The sequence below is a fragment of the Mauremys mutica genome, chromosome 3, assembly GCF_020497125.1.
Source record: "Mauremys mutica isolate MM-2020 ecotype Southern chromosome 3, ASM2049712v1, whole genome shotgun sequence".
In the NCBI taxonomy this organism is placed as follows: domain Eukaryota; kingdom Metazoa; phylum Chordata; order Testudines; family Geoemydidae; genus Mauremys; species Mauremys mutica.
The window spans coordinates 177,924,872-177,944,942 of NC_059074.1; the positions used below are offsets into that span (position 1 = coordinate 177,924,872).

At 46.1% G+C, this 20,071-nt stretch overlaps 1 protein-coding gene across 2 annotated transcripts in view; it reads right to left on the reverse strand.

Moving 5' to 3' along the window:
• Positions 1–2,302: 2,302 nt before the first annotated feature.
• The window catches only part of C3H2orf73 (chromosome 3 C2orf73 homolog), a 31,161-nt gene continuing 13,392 nt past the window's right edge, over positions 2,303–20,071 (reverse strand). For both annotated transcript variants that reach the window (XM_045010087.1, XM_045010086.1), the window contains 2 exons: positions 4,675–4,790; positions 2,303–3,613 (listed from right to left, as the gene is read on the reverse strand). In XM_045010087.1, the coding sequence (XP_044866022.1) occupies positions 3,212–3,613; positions 4,675–4,779 (507 nt within the window). In that variant the 5' untranslated portion in view covers positions 4,780–4,790 and the 3' untranslated portion in view covers positions 2,303–3,211. The remainder of the gene's footprint in view (positions 3,614–4,674; positions 4,791–20,071) is intronic.

Sequence of the window (20,071 nt, forward strand, 5' to 3'; positions counted from 1 at the left end):
CATGGTGCGCGAGGCTGAGTCCGCTGCTTCCAAGGCGGCCTAGAGGGAGGCTCGGGAAATCAGCTTCCCCTCCTCCACTAGGGCCGAAAACTCTGACCTCGAGTCCTGGGGAAGGAGTTCCGTAAACTTCGACATGGCCGAACACGTGTTATGACCATATCGGCTTACAATCGCCTGTTGGTTGGCAATGCGGAGTTGTAGGCCAGCCATGGAGTACACCTTTCTGCCAAAGAGCTCGAGTCTTTTCTCGTCCCTGTTCTTTGGCGTTGACCCTTGAAACCCCTGATGCTCCCGCTGGTTGGCCGCATCCACTACCAGGGAGTCCGGGGGTGGGTGGGTGTACAGGTGTTCATGCCCTTTAGAGGGGACGAAATAGCGCCGCTCCGTCCTCTTGGCAGTAGGGGCCAATGAGGCTGGCGTTTGCCATAGGGTGCGGGACGTATCCGCTATAGTCTTTATCAGCGGGAGAGCCACCCTGGATGGCCCTGAGGGGGCCGGGTCCACCTCGATTTCCTCCGCCTGGATCGCGAGGCTCTGAGCTGCTCGCCGGAGCAATTGCTGGAGGATACGAGTGTCCTCTAGGGCCGGTGCCGCAGCCATGCCCGAGACCGCTTCGTCTGGGGAGGACGACGAGGAGAGTACCTGGAGCGGCCCTTCCTGCGGTGCATGCAGTCCCTCAGGGTCTTGCGGCACACGGTACTGTGGTTGCGGTGCCAGTTCCGAGTCTAAATGCGGCACCGCGACTGGTACTGGGATTGCCAGTGAGCAGCTTGGCGTATCATGCGGTGCCTGCGGAGCCCAACCTGAAGCCGCTGCCGGTGCCGCTGCCCTGCTAGGGGGTGCTGAACTTGGAAATGGCACACCCCTGCCCGGCGCCGGTGCCGGTAGAGGAGGCAGCTGCGCCGGGGCCACCGAGGTCGAGGACACCGAGGCCGACCTCGATCGAGGGCCCAACGCCTGGCCTACCGACTGATGGTAGGCCCAGGGAGTCCAAAACGGCCACTGTGAGGGTGGTTGCCATTGTTGCTGCCACTGCGGGTAACAGTGGTGGCTCGCCCCCGACACCGATCTCCTGCTCCGCGACCTGCTGGAGCGATAGGAGTCTGCCTCCGAGTCTGAGGTCTCTGAGTATGAGGACCTGGGGGGAGCAGCACCCGATGCCGATGGAGAGCGGTGCGGAGGCGGCGGGCCTCTTGTCTGGTCCGGTGCCGTCCTCGTGGTGCGGTGTGGGGAGGGAGGCGACAGCATGGCTGGCTTGCCCCTAGACTGCACTGAGGGACGGACCACCGTAGGCAAATCCTTGCAGTGTGGGGAGGCCGGCGCCGATAGTCCCATCAGACCTGAGGCCGCCTTGAACGCCTCTGGCGTCGAAGGGGGGCATAAGTCTCCGCTAAGGTCCGGGGAATTAGGCCAGTCCGGACTCGACCGCCCTCTCTGCGGTGCGGGAGTCGATGGAACTGCCGAGGGCTGCAGCCCGGCCTGTCCGCTTGCAGTCGCGGATGGCGTCGGCCTCGGATCCTGGTGGGGTGACCTATCCCTCACCGGCTTCCTCCTCTTGGCAGGCACCGGCGAAGGCGAGTGGTGCCGCACGGAGGCCGACTTCCTATGACCCCACTCCGTCCAGTGCCGGGTCTTTGACGACTTGGGCTGGGCCCTAAGTCCTGATGCTGGTGCCGGGGTGCTCCACACCGAGGAAGACGTGCTGGGCACTGCCTCGGCCGGCTCCAGGTCCGAGGGTGGCTGTAGGGCCGCCTCCATCAGGAGGACTCTAAGTCTTTGAGCCCTGTCCTTGAGTGTTAGCGGGCGGAAGCCTCTACAGATAGAGCACCGGTCCTTTTGGTGGCTCTCTCCGAGGCACCTTAAACACGCAGAGTGTGGGTCACTCTTGGGCATGAATTTCCCGCAATCCTTGCAAAGTTTGAACCCGGGGGACCCGGGCATGCCCCAGCGGGCAACGAAAAATCGGGAGGGGGACCCCCCAACTATCTAAGAACTATATACAGAGAACTAATCAGCTAACTTTAATACAACTTTATACACGGACTGAGCGGTAAGGATAGGACACTGCCAACTTGCTATGCGCAAGAGAAGTTCCAGCTAGCCGTCACCGGCGGTAAGAAGGAACTGAGGGGGTGGAGGGTCAGCGGGCCCCTTTATAGGGTGCCGCGGTGGCGCCACTCCAGGGGTCACCCGGGCTGACCCTACAGACACTGCTAGGGAAAATCTTTCGGCTGGCATGCACGCAGCGCGCACAAACCTACTTTGAATGGACATGAACAACCACTGAAAAAGAACTGTAGGTTATAACTCAAGCCTAAACTTTCTGTGTTTCCTTAAGAGTGTAACTGGGAGAATTCTTACTGGAAATCATAAGACGATGCAGCATGAAAAAAAATAGGGAAATAGTCCAATCAATAAAAGTTTACCCATCAGTCTCTGGATTAATGGATTTTCTCTAGTATTGGGGAAAAGCGTATAGTAATTCAGATTTCTTTTGCATTTTTGACGTGTGACACACTCAGACAAGAACAGCAGCACAAGTCTGTAAGAAAATGCCTGTCCTCCTTGCTCCCAAAAAGAAAGAAAGGGTTTACTCCAAAATTGTCCTTGTTAACTGTTTAGAGTGGCAATACACATTATTTTTGCATTCCTGTGGGCTATAGCAAATTCTCTCTCTTGACTGCCATTGTTTCCTATGGAAGCACAATGGTTTCCATTTATCACAAGCTGACACCATATGGTGTGTGAAATCATACCCCACAGAGTGCAGCATCCAAGGAGATAATGCATGTCACAACTATATATGTTAAAATAACAGCAATAAAACCAAATATTGTAACTGGTGTTTCTATTATTGAAAAAAAAGTACATTTTCAAGAATCATAATCACTTCCACACCCAAAAGTGTTAATTAACTCAAACTCAGACTTAATACAGAATATATATGATCAAGATGATTGTGTTCAGCCTAACAAGAAAATCAATTCCACCTTAAAAAACCAACCCATAATTCTTATAGGCATATAGTTTTCTACAAACATCAAAGTACAGTGCAGCTGATGTGTTGTCAAAGGAGTACTGTGTTCCCGCTGACACCAGTGAATTGTTAGCTTGTGTTTAGTATTATTGATATTAGACCAAGCAAATGCATTAGCTTGCACAGTGATTCTAGGCTCTCTTCATTTTAGTGACTGATGGTGGTATCAGTGATTCATATGTTTTTATGTGCGGGAGGTAACTTATCCAGAGATTTATCTAGAGGACCTTTCATTGCTGGACATAAAGACTCTTCCCCAGCAGGACGGATAACATCCACTTCAGTTGCCTGAGAAATGTCTGAACTCTTCTGTGCTCTCACAGGGATTCTGGGATATGCCTTGGCTGCTTCTCTGACGTCTGGTTTTGATAAGTGAGTTTCACAGCCTAATGTCTCCTGGGAATTCTGCAGGCAGAGACTGGGTGAGGTCATTTGGCTTTCCACTGAGTTTCCTTTCTCTGTTTTTGGCTGTTCCAGTGAGCCTGACCCTCTAGCACTCAGGAAAACTTCTGTTCCCTGAGGAACTATTGGTCCACTCACTGGTTTTATCTCTGTCCACACAAAAGCTCCATGTCGCTGGAAAGGGAAACAAGGTTGACGTTAACCAGGGGAGCATAAGCAGTTAGTAAAAACAGCTGTGATCTGAGTTCATTTATTAGCTCAACTGCTGGCAAAACATCCATCTATTTCTTGGTCTCTCTACTGGCCATCAGCCTAGGTCCCTTCCCAATAGCTGCAGGCAATGGAATAGTGACTAGCCTGTTGGCCTTTTTTATTCATGAAATGGGGCACAGCAGGAAAACTTGGAGAGAAACAACAAATAAAAGAAAAAATGCATCTTATTTTCTCTGGTTCACAACCATTCTGTCACTCTGAGTGTGTGACTTGCATATAGCTCTCCTGTGCAAGTCTAATCAGATCAAATTTCATTTCTTGCTACATGGGTTGCTATGGATACAATTCTAAACTGCTGCTTTTGTAGGCCAGGAGATTTATGATTGGAACCCAAATGACTTTGTCCATTAAGGTCGCACAGAAAGGTTCTCTTTTTTATAAACAGAAGTGGGAACAAACAATAGGCTGTACTCTTCAAAATGTTTCCAACAATGGAATTCTGCATTTTGGGCCTGATTCAAAGCCTACTGGAGTCACTGGAAGTCTTTCCATTGATTTCAGTTGCTTTTGGATCAGGCCCCTACACAGTTAATTATTGATTTGTAAGAATCACACACAGAAAAAACTTGTAGCAACAAAGACTGACATAACTTTTGGACATTTACTTATGGAATGGCTTCAAAATACACATTGGGCCTGGTTCCGGCGGCACATCATTTTTACTCCACTGACCTCAGATGTAAGTGAGAGCGGACACAGACCTACTGCAAATCCAAACTGTGTCATATATCATTTGGGCATTTATTATTATTATAGGTGCCGGAAACCACAGTGTTATGATGCACATAAACACAAAATGACATGTTTATGTTATAATATTAATGACACTTTTTAATAAAACCTGGCAATTCTAAAGCATGTGACAGTATTTCTTAATTTTAAAACAGTCGGAAGTTTGGGAATAAACTTACTCCTCCAGCTTCCTGCATGCTATTAATCATACAGGATGCACATTGTCTTACCTTTCCTCGGATGGGTTCATTAGGAGATTTTCTGGCATTGTACTGATGAATAAAGGAGGTCCGCTCCTGTAAAATTTTTGGAAGGCTTGTTGATGTTCTAGGCATTGCAAGTGGAACTGGGGAAAAAAAAAACAATATTGTTGTAAAGTCAGGGCAATGAGTATGGCGTGGCCTCATGTTGGACAGCACAGAATCACTGTTTAACAGCACTTACAAATGTGCTAGATGTTGCACAGAAACACAAAAGAAAAAAAAAAAAAGATAGATGCCTGTCCTGAATTGCTTAAAAAATAAATGATGGGCTTGACAGACAAGTGAAGATGTAACATATATCAGGAAAGGCAGGCGCAAAGAGAGGCATGAATTAGTTACGTGACTGTATGGACACTCCGTTTTACATGCATACATCCATCATGTTGATTCAAGGCTTTTTGGAGCGGAAACGAACTCATTTTTCAAAGGCAATGCTGCATAAGTGTTTTGTTTTGTTTTTAAATGAGTGATTTGGATGAGGTGACAATGGACGCCAGACAAATAGAAATTGGAAGGGCATTCTGAGTATAAGAATTATCAAAGTGAGATATAGAAAACACTTGTTAGATCACCTAGTACGTACAGGACTGTTCCTGACAATACAGTTCCTCGTGCTTAATATTAAAAAGTCCCAAGTGAAGTTATAATTCTGTATCACAAGAACAATCTTGGGCACAGATTGCAACTGGCCTGCCTGTGGGTGGGTGTCAGGAGGGAATGCAAAGAAGCCTTCCTCTCCTGGTGAGTCCTCATAAGGGGGAAAAAATGGACCTGCCCCTCTTCACACTGAAACACAGAGTGGGCCTGGCACATCCAGGAAGCAGTCAGCCCCTTAAAATGAATAAATAAATAAATAATGGTGCATACTGTAAACTCCTCCTGTGCACCAGAGTACCAAGACCAGATATCTCACAGATCTCTGGGTACCTGTTTAGACAATTGTACTGATGAATAAAGGATATATTAGATATATTGCCCACAATTAGATATATTGCCATTTAATTTTACTCTTTATTGGATTCTGTCCAAGCTAACTGGAATAAATTTTGCAGTTATTACTTCATGACACAGACTAAAATGCTATACTGAAATATGCTGCATGTGTACAGTATAAATGCATAATTTTAAAGCATAATTCAATTAAACACACCCTAAATTTTCAAATAGGACTACAGATTTTGAGTGCCCAACTTGATACAATTTAAAGGGGCCTGATTTTCTGTGAACAAATGCTTCATACTTTGGGCAAATCAGGCTCCTTAAAGGTATCCCAAATTGGGCACCCAAAATCACTAGTCACTTCTGAAAAATACAGACCATACGTGCTTTCATTTGCACAGTGTTAACAAATCTAAATTGCTGCAACAGTTAGGGCACACATTTTGAAAATAGCGACAAAGAGTCCTGTGGCACCTTATAGACTAACAGACGTATTGGAGTATAAGCGTTCTCCAATACGTCTGTTAGTCTATAAGACTCTTTTTGGAACTTTTTACAGATCCAGACTAACACGGCTACCCCTCTGATATTTTGAAAATAAACACTAAATATGGGATCAGAGCTGAAATCTTATGTTTACAGCAAAGACCCTTATCATGCGACTTGTACCATATGGGCAGATATGGACTTCATGCTATACGCTACAGGATCAAGGCCTAAATTTGGTGGAAATTCAATTATTCTTAAAGGGTATAAGTTAAAAATGATTTTATTCTTTGTGTTAAGAAAAATTTAAAGACAATTGGTTAATTGGCCCTACCTATTGATAACAACATTTAGCTCTTATATAGCACTTTTTGTTTAATGATCTCAAATATCGACATTTTACAGACGAGGAAACTGAGGCACAGTGGTGAGCTGGCTAGGATCTTTGTTGCATATCAAGTCAGTGGAGAGCTGGGAACAGAACCCAATATTTTCCCATTGTGCCAAGATGTCTGAAGTTGCTAATGTTCCATCTTCTATTTCATCCAGTTTTTACTTGGATATACTCATAAGAGAACACAACACATAATTTAAAATATTTTTAAAATATCCTCCATATAACTGTCTGATAAAACAGAATGATACAGAAGTTTCACAACAATAAAGGACCTGATCAACTTCTTCTAACATCAATGGAAAGACTCCCGTGGACTTTGGAGGGAGCTGGATTGGGCCTTTAATCATTAAAAGGAAAACAGTAAAGAGGTCAGGCAAGGAATAAAGGGGCCAATGGGGGCTGAACTATCCTCTCCGCCCTAGAGATGGTCCCTTCTCATCATTGCCCAAGCACACTAGCAGGAAAGTGTGAACAAGTTTATGTTAATGTTGCCCATGCTGTGTCTGTTCTGGGGATAAACAGAGAAACCGAGTCAGCTGGGCACTGGTCATGAGCACTAAAATTCACATAAATACACTGAGGAAATTGTACCCAAAAATGTCAGTACACCAATGAATACATCAATACATTCACCCTGAGGGCCTGTCTACATTACCTGCTGGACTGATGGGCAGCGATGGATCCAGCAGGGGTCGATTTATCATGTCTAGTCTAGATGCAATACATTGATTGCCAAGCGCTCTCCCGTCGACTCCAGTACTCTACCAGGGCGAGGTGGAGTCGACGGGAGAGCGTCAGACGTCGACTTACCGCAGTGAAGACACCGTGGTAAGTAGATCTAAGTATGTCGACTTCAGCTACGTTATTCATGTAGCTGAAGTTGCGTAACTTAGATCAATCCCCCACTCTAGTATAGACCAGGCCTAACTCAGAATACATGAACACAGTGTACAAACAGTGTTCACAGGCACCATACAGAGGCAAAGGGAAAATCAGGCACAAAGATGATAACCTACTAAGTTTTGGTAGAATCATATTCGAGGAAACAAAATACATCCCTGAGTAGACATGGAAACAGAGGTCAATAATGTGTTCTGGAAGATCAGCATAAGGTGGATTTTGAGTCTTTGATGCCAAATATATCAAGTTTAGATCAATAGGCAGACTACTTTGTAAAATTAATCTTCCACTCTTTTTGAAAGTTGCAAACTCTTTCAACTAGTTTTTAGTTACTGGAGGTTTAGGATCCAGCTAGCATTTAGCAGTACATTGTTCTGGCACAAGCTATCAGTATTACATTTTGCTGATGTGTTAAAAGTGGCAAGTTAGCACTCAAAAGATTCTGAAGAGGAATCAATTGCACTATTTGAGGGAGCAGTTTCCAGTGATTAAAACTTGGGACTGGGAGTCTTGCTTGGTTGCTGCTTTGTTGTGTGACTTTGTGTAGGATATGTAACCTCTTGTGCCTCAGTTTCCCTATCCACAAAGGGGGAGTAATGATACCTACCTTCCCCACAGAAATGTTATGAAGCTTTGTGAATTGTCATTGTGGTTGTAAGGTGCATTGAGGGTTTGAGTGAAAAGAGCTATAGAAATATTGCTATTATTTTTCTGATACATTTCACTTAAGAAGCCTGGAAACATGTTACTTTAGGACAATTGCAAAAATATGCATTGAAGTGTCCGTAATATATTTGTGGGGCATGTAGTGGTGTTGCAGTCGTCTCCCACTTCTGGGTCAGAGGGAGGCCACACCACCTCACTACATAGTTATGATCGCTGCCTAGTATCAGTGGAAATTAGCAGACCAGGCGTTAGCATCCTGACCGGTCTAGTGAGGCTGAACCTCAAATAGTCTATAGGCTCCGGGCCCTTAGGCAGGGGCAGAGAAAACACCAACAGTCTATAGGCTCCAGCCCTCAAGCAGGGTAGAGCTAGCAAGTAGCCGGTCATCCGAGTTCTGGCAGATGGTAGGTGAACCCCAGCCACCTGGCCTACAGTGGGGAGGCTCCCACCCTAAGGGTGGGGTGGCAAGGTTTAGGGGGACCCAGGCTCACCAGACTCCACCGGGTCCCAGCCCAGGGCCCTAACAGTGGCAGAGCGGTCCACCACTGGGTCAGTGGGGAATCCAGCCACAATTCAGTGACTGTTTCAGGCAGCACTACAGCCAGACTGGAGTTGGCTGCCCCTGGGCCACTTCCTCCCCTTCCTTGGGGATGTATCTGGATCAAAGGGGTGTCCTCCATCTCCCCAGGGTAGGTGGCCAGCGCCAGTCCCAGCAGCTGCCCTGCAGACACAGGTTCCTCTGCAAGGAGGGCATCTCTGGGCTTGGCAGCAAAGTCAGTCAGGAGCAAGCAGGATGCATCTATCTCCCTCAGTGTTCCAGACCCAACTGAGTTAGTGGCTCCGCCTTTTATACTACTTGTCCCACCTATCCACTTTCAGTGGGAGGGATGAGGCTGGTCTGACTCCGCCCACCTGGGCACAGAGGGTGATTCCTCCCCTTCTGGGTCAGAGGGAAGCCACAATGCCTCACTACAGGCACCACAAATACATCTGTAGCTATCCTCAGATCCCACGGTTTTAAGATTGACTGGGACACACTATAAGCTGCTATGCTATTTTCTGTGTAATGCACCAGCAATCTGTTCAGGTAAAGAATATAGGTATGAACTGCATATCTAGCTTCCACTTTCAGTACTTCATAACTGGATCTGGGAATTCTATGAATGGAGATTTTATTGTAAGTCTGAAAAATAAACTTATACAAAGAATTACATTACTTCATGAGTTTTTTACTGGAATATAAAATAGCAGCACATTCATACAAAATGTGCTAGAAGTTGTGAATAACAACATTTTAAATTCTGTAGATTGTGTTCTTGTTACAACTGAGCAAAGGTTATACTAGTTCCCTACAGAATTTCTTGCAAAGAAAAAAAAAAGATTCTCTCAATGTTTAATTTCTGGTCAATTAAATATGGATGGTATATTTTTATTGGAACCCTGAACAGTGGCATTTTCTAGTGATAAGATAGAATTTGAATTGGCCAAATAATTCAAATGAATATCTCCACTGATTTTTTTTCTTGTCAATCCTCAAATAAATTAGTGATCATTTTTCTCAGTATGTGACCACCTCTATAGGTGATCAATAACGTTTGTCAAATATTCACAAATTATTTCTCTAAATTGATGAATTATTCACAAATAATTTGGTTCAGCATAATAAGTCTATCAATAAATTCAATAAAGTGATATTAGTTCATGAGTTTTCTACTTGATTATTAGATAACAGAAGCACACTCATAATAGATTATATAATATTCCAGTAGAAAACTCAATAATAATCCCAATTTTTTCCTTCATGTGACAGAAGAGAAGAGAACCAAATTTAAGACTCACTTGTGATCTGATCCCACAAACACAGATATGCTTAACTTTAAGCAGGTGAGTAGTTCTGTTGTATGTGTGTGAGCGTTCTGCGGGATAAGGGCCATGATGATGACGACCATAGTAGTATTTCTGTAAGTGCTCAGATACTGCCATGGTAAAATGCCTAGACAAAGTTTTAGAATACTAAACCATCTACTCCTCTGGATTTGTGAGCTATCCGAATATAGCATGCCTGACAGTCATTTGATGGAGTCTTTGAGTCAGATCCCCAGCGACTGTAAATAGGTGTACACAAATAAAACTCACAAATAGGACAAATTAGCTCTAAATTAATAAATTATAGCCAAAAATCGCTGTTGTCAACTACCTTAGCTGCTGAAATGGCTGTAGGAGACAGTGTAAGGAGGAGGATCCTTACACGGTTCAACAGGCAACAGTTAGTGCAGTTATGTAGCACATAGGAATACACTAGCTTTTTTATTATTATTCTTTTACGTGGCAAAACTAAGGTATGCATAAAAATCCCCCCCTATTTTTTATCTCTGTAAAGTCAAACAGAAAGGAACCATACATTACTTCCCAGAGAATATCTCGGCATTTATAACCTTTTAAGGAATTGAGCCATTTAACACACCAATTCCAAGGCATAATCTTCCATCACTTACAGAAGCCTAATGCCAAAAGAAACTGGCTCAACCTCAAAATGGCAAACATGCCAACACATGGAAACCATCACTTTCCTTATTAATGGAATGGCATGATGTGAAATTAGATGATCTGGGTTTGTGAGCAATATCCCCACAATCAATCGTCCAAAATAAACTGCTTCATTATTTGTATTTAAATATACAGGAGGAGTATTCCGAAGGCAGAACTCTAGATCCACCTATGGGGAGAAGCAGAGGTACTGGCACTCCCCAGGAAGGAGAGAGGTTTCTGCCAGCACTGGCTCTGTTATACCAATATAATAAAAACCAGCAGGATCTTATTAAGAGAGATAAGGCAAAGAAACAGTTAGCCAGCTCTATAACTGAAAAATACCTGAAGATGGCTTGCACCTTTTGGATGACTTGTGTCATATCTGCCACGATGGGGGCCATGGGTATACTTTTTTTGTTGATTTTCCTATAATTAATGGTTAGTCTTCAGGATTGCCCATCTGCCTTCATGACTGGCCAGACAGGGAAGTTAAAAAAGGAGTTAGTTTTTTTAATCACTCCCTGCTCTTCCAGATCCTGAATGATTTGGATGACCTGTGTCTTTGCTTTCCTGGGATACCAATATTGCTTTTGTGGGGACACCAGTTTACCTACAATTTTAACACAAGCGTTATTTGCTGCCAACCTCCAGGAGCATCAGGTGCATCTGACACAGGGTACGTCTACACTACGGGATTATTCCGAATTTACATAAACCGGTTTAACAAAACAGATTGTATAAAATCGAGTCTGCGCGGCCACACTAAACACATTAAATCGGTGGTGTGCGTCCACGGTCCGAGGCTAGCATCGATTTCTGGAGCATTGCACTGTGGGTAGCTATTCCGTAGCTATCCCATAGTTCCCGCAGCCTCCCCCGCCCCTTGGAATTTCCAGTTGAGATCCCAGTGCCTGATGCGGCAAAATCATTGCCGCGGGTGGTTCTGGGTAAATGTCGTCAGTCACTCCTTCCGCTGGGAAAGCAACGGCAGACAAGCATTTCGTCCCTTTTTTCCCTGGATTGCCCTGGCAGATGCCATAGCATGGCAATCATGGAGCCTGTTTAGCCTTTTGTGACTGTCACCGTATGTGTACTAGATGCCGCTCACAGAGGCGATTCAGCAGCGCTACACAGCAGCATGCTTTTGCTTTTGCATGATAGCAGAGATGGTTACCAGCCATATTGTACCATCTACCATACCATAAATTGGTAATAAGATGATCGTGGCTACCAGTCCTTTTGCACTGCTCCATCTGTTGCTGTCATAAGTGCCCCTGGCTGCTCTTAGCCAGGGGCGCAAAAGCCAAAATTGGGAATGACTCCCTGAGTCAATCCCTCCTTTTTTGGTATCTAAAAATAGAATCAGTCCTGCCTAGAATATGGGCAAGTGTACTAGAGAACCACTGTATCATAGAACCAGAGAGCACAGCTGCTCTGTGTCAGATCCTGCAGAAATTATGAGCTGTATGCTATTCACAGGGGGTGCTCCTGTAACAAGCCCACCTGTTGATTCCGTTCTTCCCTCAGCCTTCCTGGGCTACCGTAGCATTGTCCCCCCACTTGTGTGATGAAGTAATAAAGAATGCAGGAATAAGACACAGTGACTTGTTAGTGAGATATGAGTGGAAGGCAGCCTCCAGCTGCTATGATAGTCCAGACAGGACAGTAAGGAGTGTGTAGGAGAGGAGCCCAGCATCCCTCTGCTAGTCCAGGGGCAATTGAATCTTTTCTTTACACATGAAGGGTGGGGGCTGATGGAGCTCAGCCCCCTGTTGCTATGATGACGATGGTTATCAGCCATACTGTACCATCTACCAGGAAAAATTAGGGCCAGGCGCCCTTGATTGACCTTACTGATGCTAGTCAGCATGGTTACCAGTCCTTTTGCACTGCCCCATGTGCCAATAGCCTGATGATGAGGACGGATACCAGCCATATTGCACCATCAGCCATCCATAGCGTGGGGGGAGCAAGGATGTTGGTGTTGAGTGCTGCACCATCGCGTCTATCTGCAGCATTCAGTAAAGATAGGGTGACATGTAAAAGAGTCAAGAGAGGATTGTTTTCCCTTTCACTTCTGGCGGTGGGTGGGGGGGGTGCGTAAATTGCCTAACTATGCCCTGACCCACCGCGGACACTGTTTTTGACCCTAGAAGCATTTGGAGCTCAGCCAAGAATGCAAATGCTTTTCAAAGACTGCAGGAACTGTGGGATAGCTTGAGTCCTCCAGTCCATGAGCGTCCATTTGATTCTTTGGCTTTCCGTTACGCTTGTCACGCAGCAGTGCGCTGAGTCCCTGCTATGGCATCTGTCTGGAGATTTTTTAAAAATGATTTTGAATTTCGTCTTCTGTAACGGAGCGCTGATAGAACAGATTTGTCTGCCCTTACAGCGATCACGTCCGCATCGTCCATGCGGGAGCTCTTTCTTTATTTTGATTTTTAACTGCATCACCACACGTGCTGATCGGAGCTCCACGCTGGGCAAACAGGAAATATTCAAAAGTTCGCGGGGCTTTTCCTGTCTACCTGGCCACTGCATCCGAGTTCAGATTGCTGTCCAGAGCGGTCAGTGGTGCACTGTGGGATACCGCCCGGAGGCCAATACTGTCGATCTGCGGCCACACTAACCCCAATCCGATATGGTAATACCGATACTAGCGCTACTCCTCTCGTTAGGGAGGAGTACAGAAACCGGTTTAAAGAGCCCTTTATACCGATATAAAGGGCCTCTTAGTGTGGACGGGTGTGGCGTTAAATCGGTTTTACGCTCCTAAAACCGGTTTAAATGCCTAGTGTAGACCAGGCTACAGACTCAGCTCCATCCTCATGACCAAGATACCTGGCCAGTAACTTGGCATGAGCAACTTCTAGGCTGGTAACTATAACACCTATAGAGAACTTAAATAAATAATTGTGTGAATTAATATGTGTGTGTGTGTGTGTGTGTGTGTGTGTGTGTATAAAAAATAAGTAGTAATAAAAATAAGTAGTCAAACAATGTTGTTTACTTTTATCTTTTGCTTTATTATTATATTTACAATAAATGTGGCAGCTTTGCCTTATCCCTCTTAATAAGATCCTGCTGGTTTTTATTATATTGGTATAACAGCTCTTCAGGCCACATTAAATACCCTACCTCACCTGACCTAGCAGAAGATTGCATTCCATGCACCAGCTCCGATGCTGCTCTACTGTTTAATACACCCTCAGTAGTGAAAGTGGCTGAAGTGTTGGCTTCCCACCCTGCTCTTTGAGGCTTACACAGTGAGGTTCTGCCAGCTGCTTCTCAAAGTTGGGACTAAAGGGAGCCCCTACAAATCAAGCATCTTGGCAAGTGAAGGGGGTAAGAGAGAGGGTTCAATAATAAATAATGGGGCCAAGCCTCCACTCTGTGATACTGGTGTGATGGCAATGTTACTCCATTGGTTTTAATGAATTTACACTGATATAAAACCTGTGTAACCTTCTATTGTTAAAGCACTGCTAATACAGACATCCTTGTGCTCTGTCTGTATATAAAAGGGGGCAGAAGCTGCTAATGCAAGGACAAAGCCTTGTGATAAAAAGACAGGGAAATCTCATTTTTTTAAATTGTTTAACTCAAACAGGATGCTCAGCACTACAGTACAAGAAACAAAGGCAGCCTTTGCCCCAAAAAGTTTACAGCGTAAAAGGGAAAACTTGCAGTGCCTGGTTCTGAACCCATTCACACCAGTAGTAACGCTGTTGCATTCAATGGAGTTATATTCTTGATCAACAGTGGTGTGAGCTCAGAACTCGACCCACGCAGGATAAGGGATGAAAGCCTGACTCTACTGAGGTCAAGGAATGTTTTTCCATTTATTTCAATAGGGCCAGGTTTTCACTCAGGAAGTACTGTGAAATCCAGTTGTGGGGATGGCTCAGTATTTTGTTGTGTTTCAAATTCTAAATTCATTTCTTGTGGGCTTCACAGAAGTGAGTTTTTCATTTGAATGAAGACAAGGTAGAAGCATAGTCCGGCAGTAATGTATGGCAGACAGAGGAACAAACAGTCATGCGATGAAGGATGACTTTCAGTGAGACTAAGGGTATGTCTACACTACAAGACTATTTCGAATCAACTTAATTCGAATTTGTGGAATCGACCTTATGAAGTCGAAGTTGTGTATCCACACTAAATACACTAATTCGACTGTGTGAGTCCACAGTAACGGGGCCAGCGTCGACTTTGGAAGCGGTGCACTGTGGGAAGCTATCCCACAGTTCCCGCACTCCCCGCTGCCCATTGGAATTCTGGGATTTCCCCCCAATGCATGCTGGGGGGAAAATGTGTCGAGGGTGGTTTTGGGTAACTGTCATCATTGAACCGTCAATCACGCCCTCCCTCCCTCCCCGAAAGCACCTGCGGGCAATCTGTTCGTGCACTTTTCTGCTCAGTGACAGCGCGGGCGCCACAGCACTGCGAGCACGGAGCCCGCTGCAGTTATGGCCGTTGTCAACTCCTCGCACCTTATCGTCCACCTCTTCCACAGTCAGCTGCTGAGAAATAGGGCTACTTTTCAATGGTGCTGCGAGCACTGGTGGACCATGGGGGACGTTTTACCAACATCAACGTCGGGTGGCCAGGCAAAGTTCATGACACACGTGTTTTCAGGAACTCTGCTCTGTTTAGACGCCTGCAGGAAGTTAGTTTCTTCCCGGACCACAAAATAACTCTTGGGGATGTGCAGATGCCTATAGTGATCGTCGGGGACCCAGCCTACCGGCTAATGCCCTGGCTCGTGAAGCCCTATGCAGGCGCCTTGCACAGCGACAAGGAACTCTTCAAGTACCAGCGAGCAGCGTGACCTGTGACTGTTCAGTTTCTTTACAGAGAAGCTGAACCTGCCCCTGTTTCTTTACCAAGTTACTGTTGACTAGCATCTGCAGTTACATACCCCGTCCACCCCGCTTCCCCCACTTCCAACACACGTTTAAAAATAAAATACATGTTCCACTGTAACTTTACAAAGGTTTCTTTCTTGATGACTTTGCGTTAAAGGGTTGAAACTGGGACGCGGACTGTGCTGGGTAGGGTGTGCGGTGATGTAAAGACCGCCTCTAAACTCGAGGAATGACAGGCTCCTGCTCCCAGAGCGGTCTGCAGTGCTGGACTGGTTGTTCCAACGGAGCCTGCATCCCTCCTTTTTGGGACTCTGTGTCCGTTTTTTGGAGCGCAGCTCCGAAAGCACAGACTCCTCGCCCCACACACCGATCAGATCCAAGACTTCCCGGTCAGTCTATGCTGGGTCCCTCTTTCTATTCAGAGATTACATGAACTCCTCTGCTGGAGAGCTCTGCATTGCTGCTGGTGCTGCTGAGCTTGCCACGATGTCCAACCACAAAATGAGATTCAAACTGTCCGGACAGGAAAAGGAATTCAAATTTTCCAGGGGCTTTTCCTGTGTGGCTGGTCAGAACATCCAAGCTCGGACTGCTGTCCAGAGCGTCAACAGAGTGGTGCACTGTGGGATAGCTCCCGGAGCTACTAAGTTCGATTTGCATCCACACCTAACCTAATTCGACATAGCCATGTCGAATTTAGCGCTACTCCCCTCATCGGGGAGGAGTACAGAATTCGAACTAAAGAGCCCTCTATGTCGAATTAAATGGCTTCCTGGTGTGGACAGGTGCACGGTTAATTCGAATTAACGCTGCTAAATTCGAATTAAAATCCTAGTGTAGACCAGGCCTTAGACTCTTCAGTCACTTTTAGGCGCTTCTGAAAAAGTTAGTTACCCAAAGTCTACTACCTCAAGAGTCTGTGCTATATTCACTCACTAAGGCCTTGTCTATACTACAAAGTTTTGTGGACAACAGCTGCCTTTTGTCGACAAAACAGTGAATGTGTAAACCCTGCAATGTGACTTTTGTCAGCAAAAATACCCTGTTTCGGCGACAAAATACAACCACCCCAACAAGAGACACAAATCTTTTTCCTCTAAATTTTTGTCAACAAAGTGCCAGTGTAAACACCACGCTTGATTTCATCCCTTTAATTAGCTTCCAGGAGGTGTTCCACAATATCCATTGTGACCGCTCTGGTCAGCAATTTGAACTCCGCTGCCCTGCAGCCAAGTAAATGACCATCCGCCCCTCCCCCTTAGAAGCCCCAGGAATTTTTGAAATTCCATTTCCTGCTGGCTCTGCATGGAGAGGTCTCATCGCATCTTCCCAGGTGACCATGGCATGTTATAGCAGCAAACGCTCTCCTGCTTGGACCACTATGGAGCTGGTGGATCTGCTCAGTATATGGGGAGGAGGCTGTGCAGTCATAGCTGCGCTTGAGCCATAGGATTTGGGATACCCACAGGTACATTTCTGAGGCTTGTACGAGAAGGGCTATGATTTGGACACACTGCAGTGCACAGCGAAGATAAAGGAGTTGAGGCAGGCGTATCATAAGGTAAGGGAGGCAAACCGTCATTCCTGCTAAGACCTGCCAATTCTATAAGGAGCTGGACACTATCCCCGGTGGTGACCCCACCTCCACCGCCGAGAGTCCTGTAAATACTTCGGCAGGCCTGGAGGCGGTGGAGAGGACCTAACCTGGAGGACGAAGTAACTGATGAAGAGGTGGAGTTAGATGCCAGTGGCACAGGCAGCCAGGAACTGTTCTCCACTCCAGAGGTGTCCAGCCAGTCTCAGCAGTTGCTCTCCGGCAAGCAAGAAACAGGAGATGAGACTCCTGGTAAGTGGCTGTGGCTTGTGTAGTGCGGAGGTAGGTGCAGGGCATAGAAATGTGGGATGCTGGATGCGTTTCTGTGAGCTGGACATTTCTCTGTGTAGCTAATCAGCACGTCAGAACAGGGTGTTGATGCATTCCGAGATCTCACAGGAATCCTCCAGAGAGATCTGTTTCCTGGAGGTACTTGGTAATCCTCTGCCGCAGGTTCCATGGCAGAGCATCTTTGTTCCTTCCCCCATGGTACAAAACTTTCCCGCGCCATTCGGCAATCACTTCTGCAGGGACCAAAGAGTCACACAGGCAAGAAGCATAGGGAGCAGGGTGGAAGCCATAAGCATGGAGTATATGTACCCTGGTTTCCCTGCTTACCCTCAGCAGTGAGATATCTGCTAGAATGACCCTCACCTGTGGAAAAGTGTGGGAAATTTTAAATTTTTTCCCTTAATCAGCTGTACCACAATCCTTGCAGATTGCATGTTCTTTTCCCCACGTGGAGCGCCCCACCCTCCACCCCCACCACTCACCATGCTTTGTGTGTTTGCAGAGATTTGTGCTTGCCAAGGGTCAGTGAGAATGTGATTGTTATGTTGCAAAAGATGTATTTAACTGAAATGTTTCAAAGCTACGTGCAAATTTAACAATCCTGCTTCTGTACATTGTCACTTGTGCTTCAGCAGATGTGGCCTTCAAGAACACCCCTCCCCCCCGCACACACCAGCCGAGCATCGTCGCCAGATAAGAAAGTGCCCAAGACGCAGCAAAGACAACATGTTCCAGGAGGTACTGAACTGCTCCAATGCAGAGAAAAGGGAATGCAAGAAGTGCTAGGAAACCGAACGGCAGGACAGAAAAGAGAATCAGGAGTTTGTTAAGGACGCTACCGAGAGGATGATTAAAGTAATGGAGGAGCAAACGCAGATGCTGAAGTCCTTAATAATGCTGCAGACTGAGCAGATCTGTGCTGGCACCCCCCTGCAGCACATTCAGAACTCTTTTCCATGCCATTCCTCCCCCATCACCCCCAAATCTGCCCACACATTCCTTTCTACTTTCCAGGACTTCTCAGTTTTCCCTTCACTCCACCCACTTGGACAACTTTCACAATGATAGCTGGATCTACACACAGCTCCGAAAGTCTGCCCTTCCCTGGATTCTCCTTTCCCACCAAGCATCTTTGTGTGTATTGGTTTTTGTGCAATAAAAGCAAAGTTTTTGAATGGTAACTCATCTTTATTTGTTTTCTACAAATTGAGATAGCAGGCACTACATACTCAGGCAGTTTATTCATGTGCTTGCTGGACTGTAAGGCTCAAATGTCACCATTACTTCCTAGGAAAACATGTAATGTAACACTGCAGCACCAAACACAGATATACGTTACTGCTTCTCATTTTCAAAAAGTGTTGCCTCAAAGCCTCCCTGATTTGAATGGTCCCCCTCTGGGCTCCTCTGATAGCCCCTTCACCCTTTGCTTCACAGAGATTATACAACGTAAAACATGCAACTATGACCATCAGAATATTATCCTTATAAAGATCTAACCTGACATAAAGGCATCGCCAGTGCACCTTTAATCTGCCAAAGAAACATTCCACTGTCATCAGGCACCTACTCAGCCTGTTGCTGAACCGCTCCTTACTGCTGTCCAAGTGTCCCGTGTAAGGTTTCATGAGCCACGGCTGTGAAGGGTACGCCAGGTCTCCGAGGATCACTGTGGGCATTTCAATATCCCACACTGTAATCTTCTGGTTTGGAGAAAAAGTCCCCCTTGTAGCTTTCTATAGAGGCCAGTGTTCCCGAAGATCCATGCATCATGCACCACTCCACGTTGATGTCAGTGAAATGTCCATAGTGATCCACAAGTACCCCTCCCTATTGATGTAATCCGTTGCAAGGTGGTCTGGTGCCAAAATTGGAATGTGTGTGCCATCTATTGCCCATCCACAGTTAGGGAAATCCATTTCTGCAAACCCATTCACTATTTGACACACATTTCCCACAGTCACAGTCCTTCATAGCAGGATGTGATTTATTGCCCTGCATTATGCATTAACACAGCCCCAACGGTCAACTTCCTGACTCCAAATTGATTCTCAACTGACCAGTAGCAGTTTGGAGTCACCAGCTTCCACACAGCGATCGCCATACACTTCTCTACCGACACAGCGGAACTCTCATTATGGTGTCCTTGCGCCACAGTGCTGGGGCGAGCTCCGCACACAGATCCAGGCAGGTATCTTTCTGCATCCAAAAGTTCTGTAGCCACTGCTCATCATGCCACACCTGCATGACGATATGATCCCACCATTCAGTGCTTGTTTCCTGAGCCCAAAAGCAACAGTCTACCCTATGCAGCTCTTCTGTGAATACCAAAAGCAATCTAAAGTTGCTCCTATCAATATCACACAGCATGTCAGGTGACTGGGAGTCTTTTTCAGTTAGGAACTTTATGATTAACTGCACTGCCATCCACAATGTCTTCATGACAGTTAACAGAGCACAGAAGAGCAGTGCGGGATCCTCCCTTCTCACAAAGATGCCGGGGTGCACAGCAAAGAAGGGCCATTGAAAAATGCCGCAAAATGCTGGGAGCCCATGGAGCACTGGGACAGAAAGCAATGCATCATGGCACATTGAGCCCGGTCCCAGGATGTGGGATAGGTACCCACAGTGCATTGCTCACACTATCAATGATAGTGCCCCAACTGCTGACAGAGGGAGCAAGTGTGAACATGA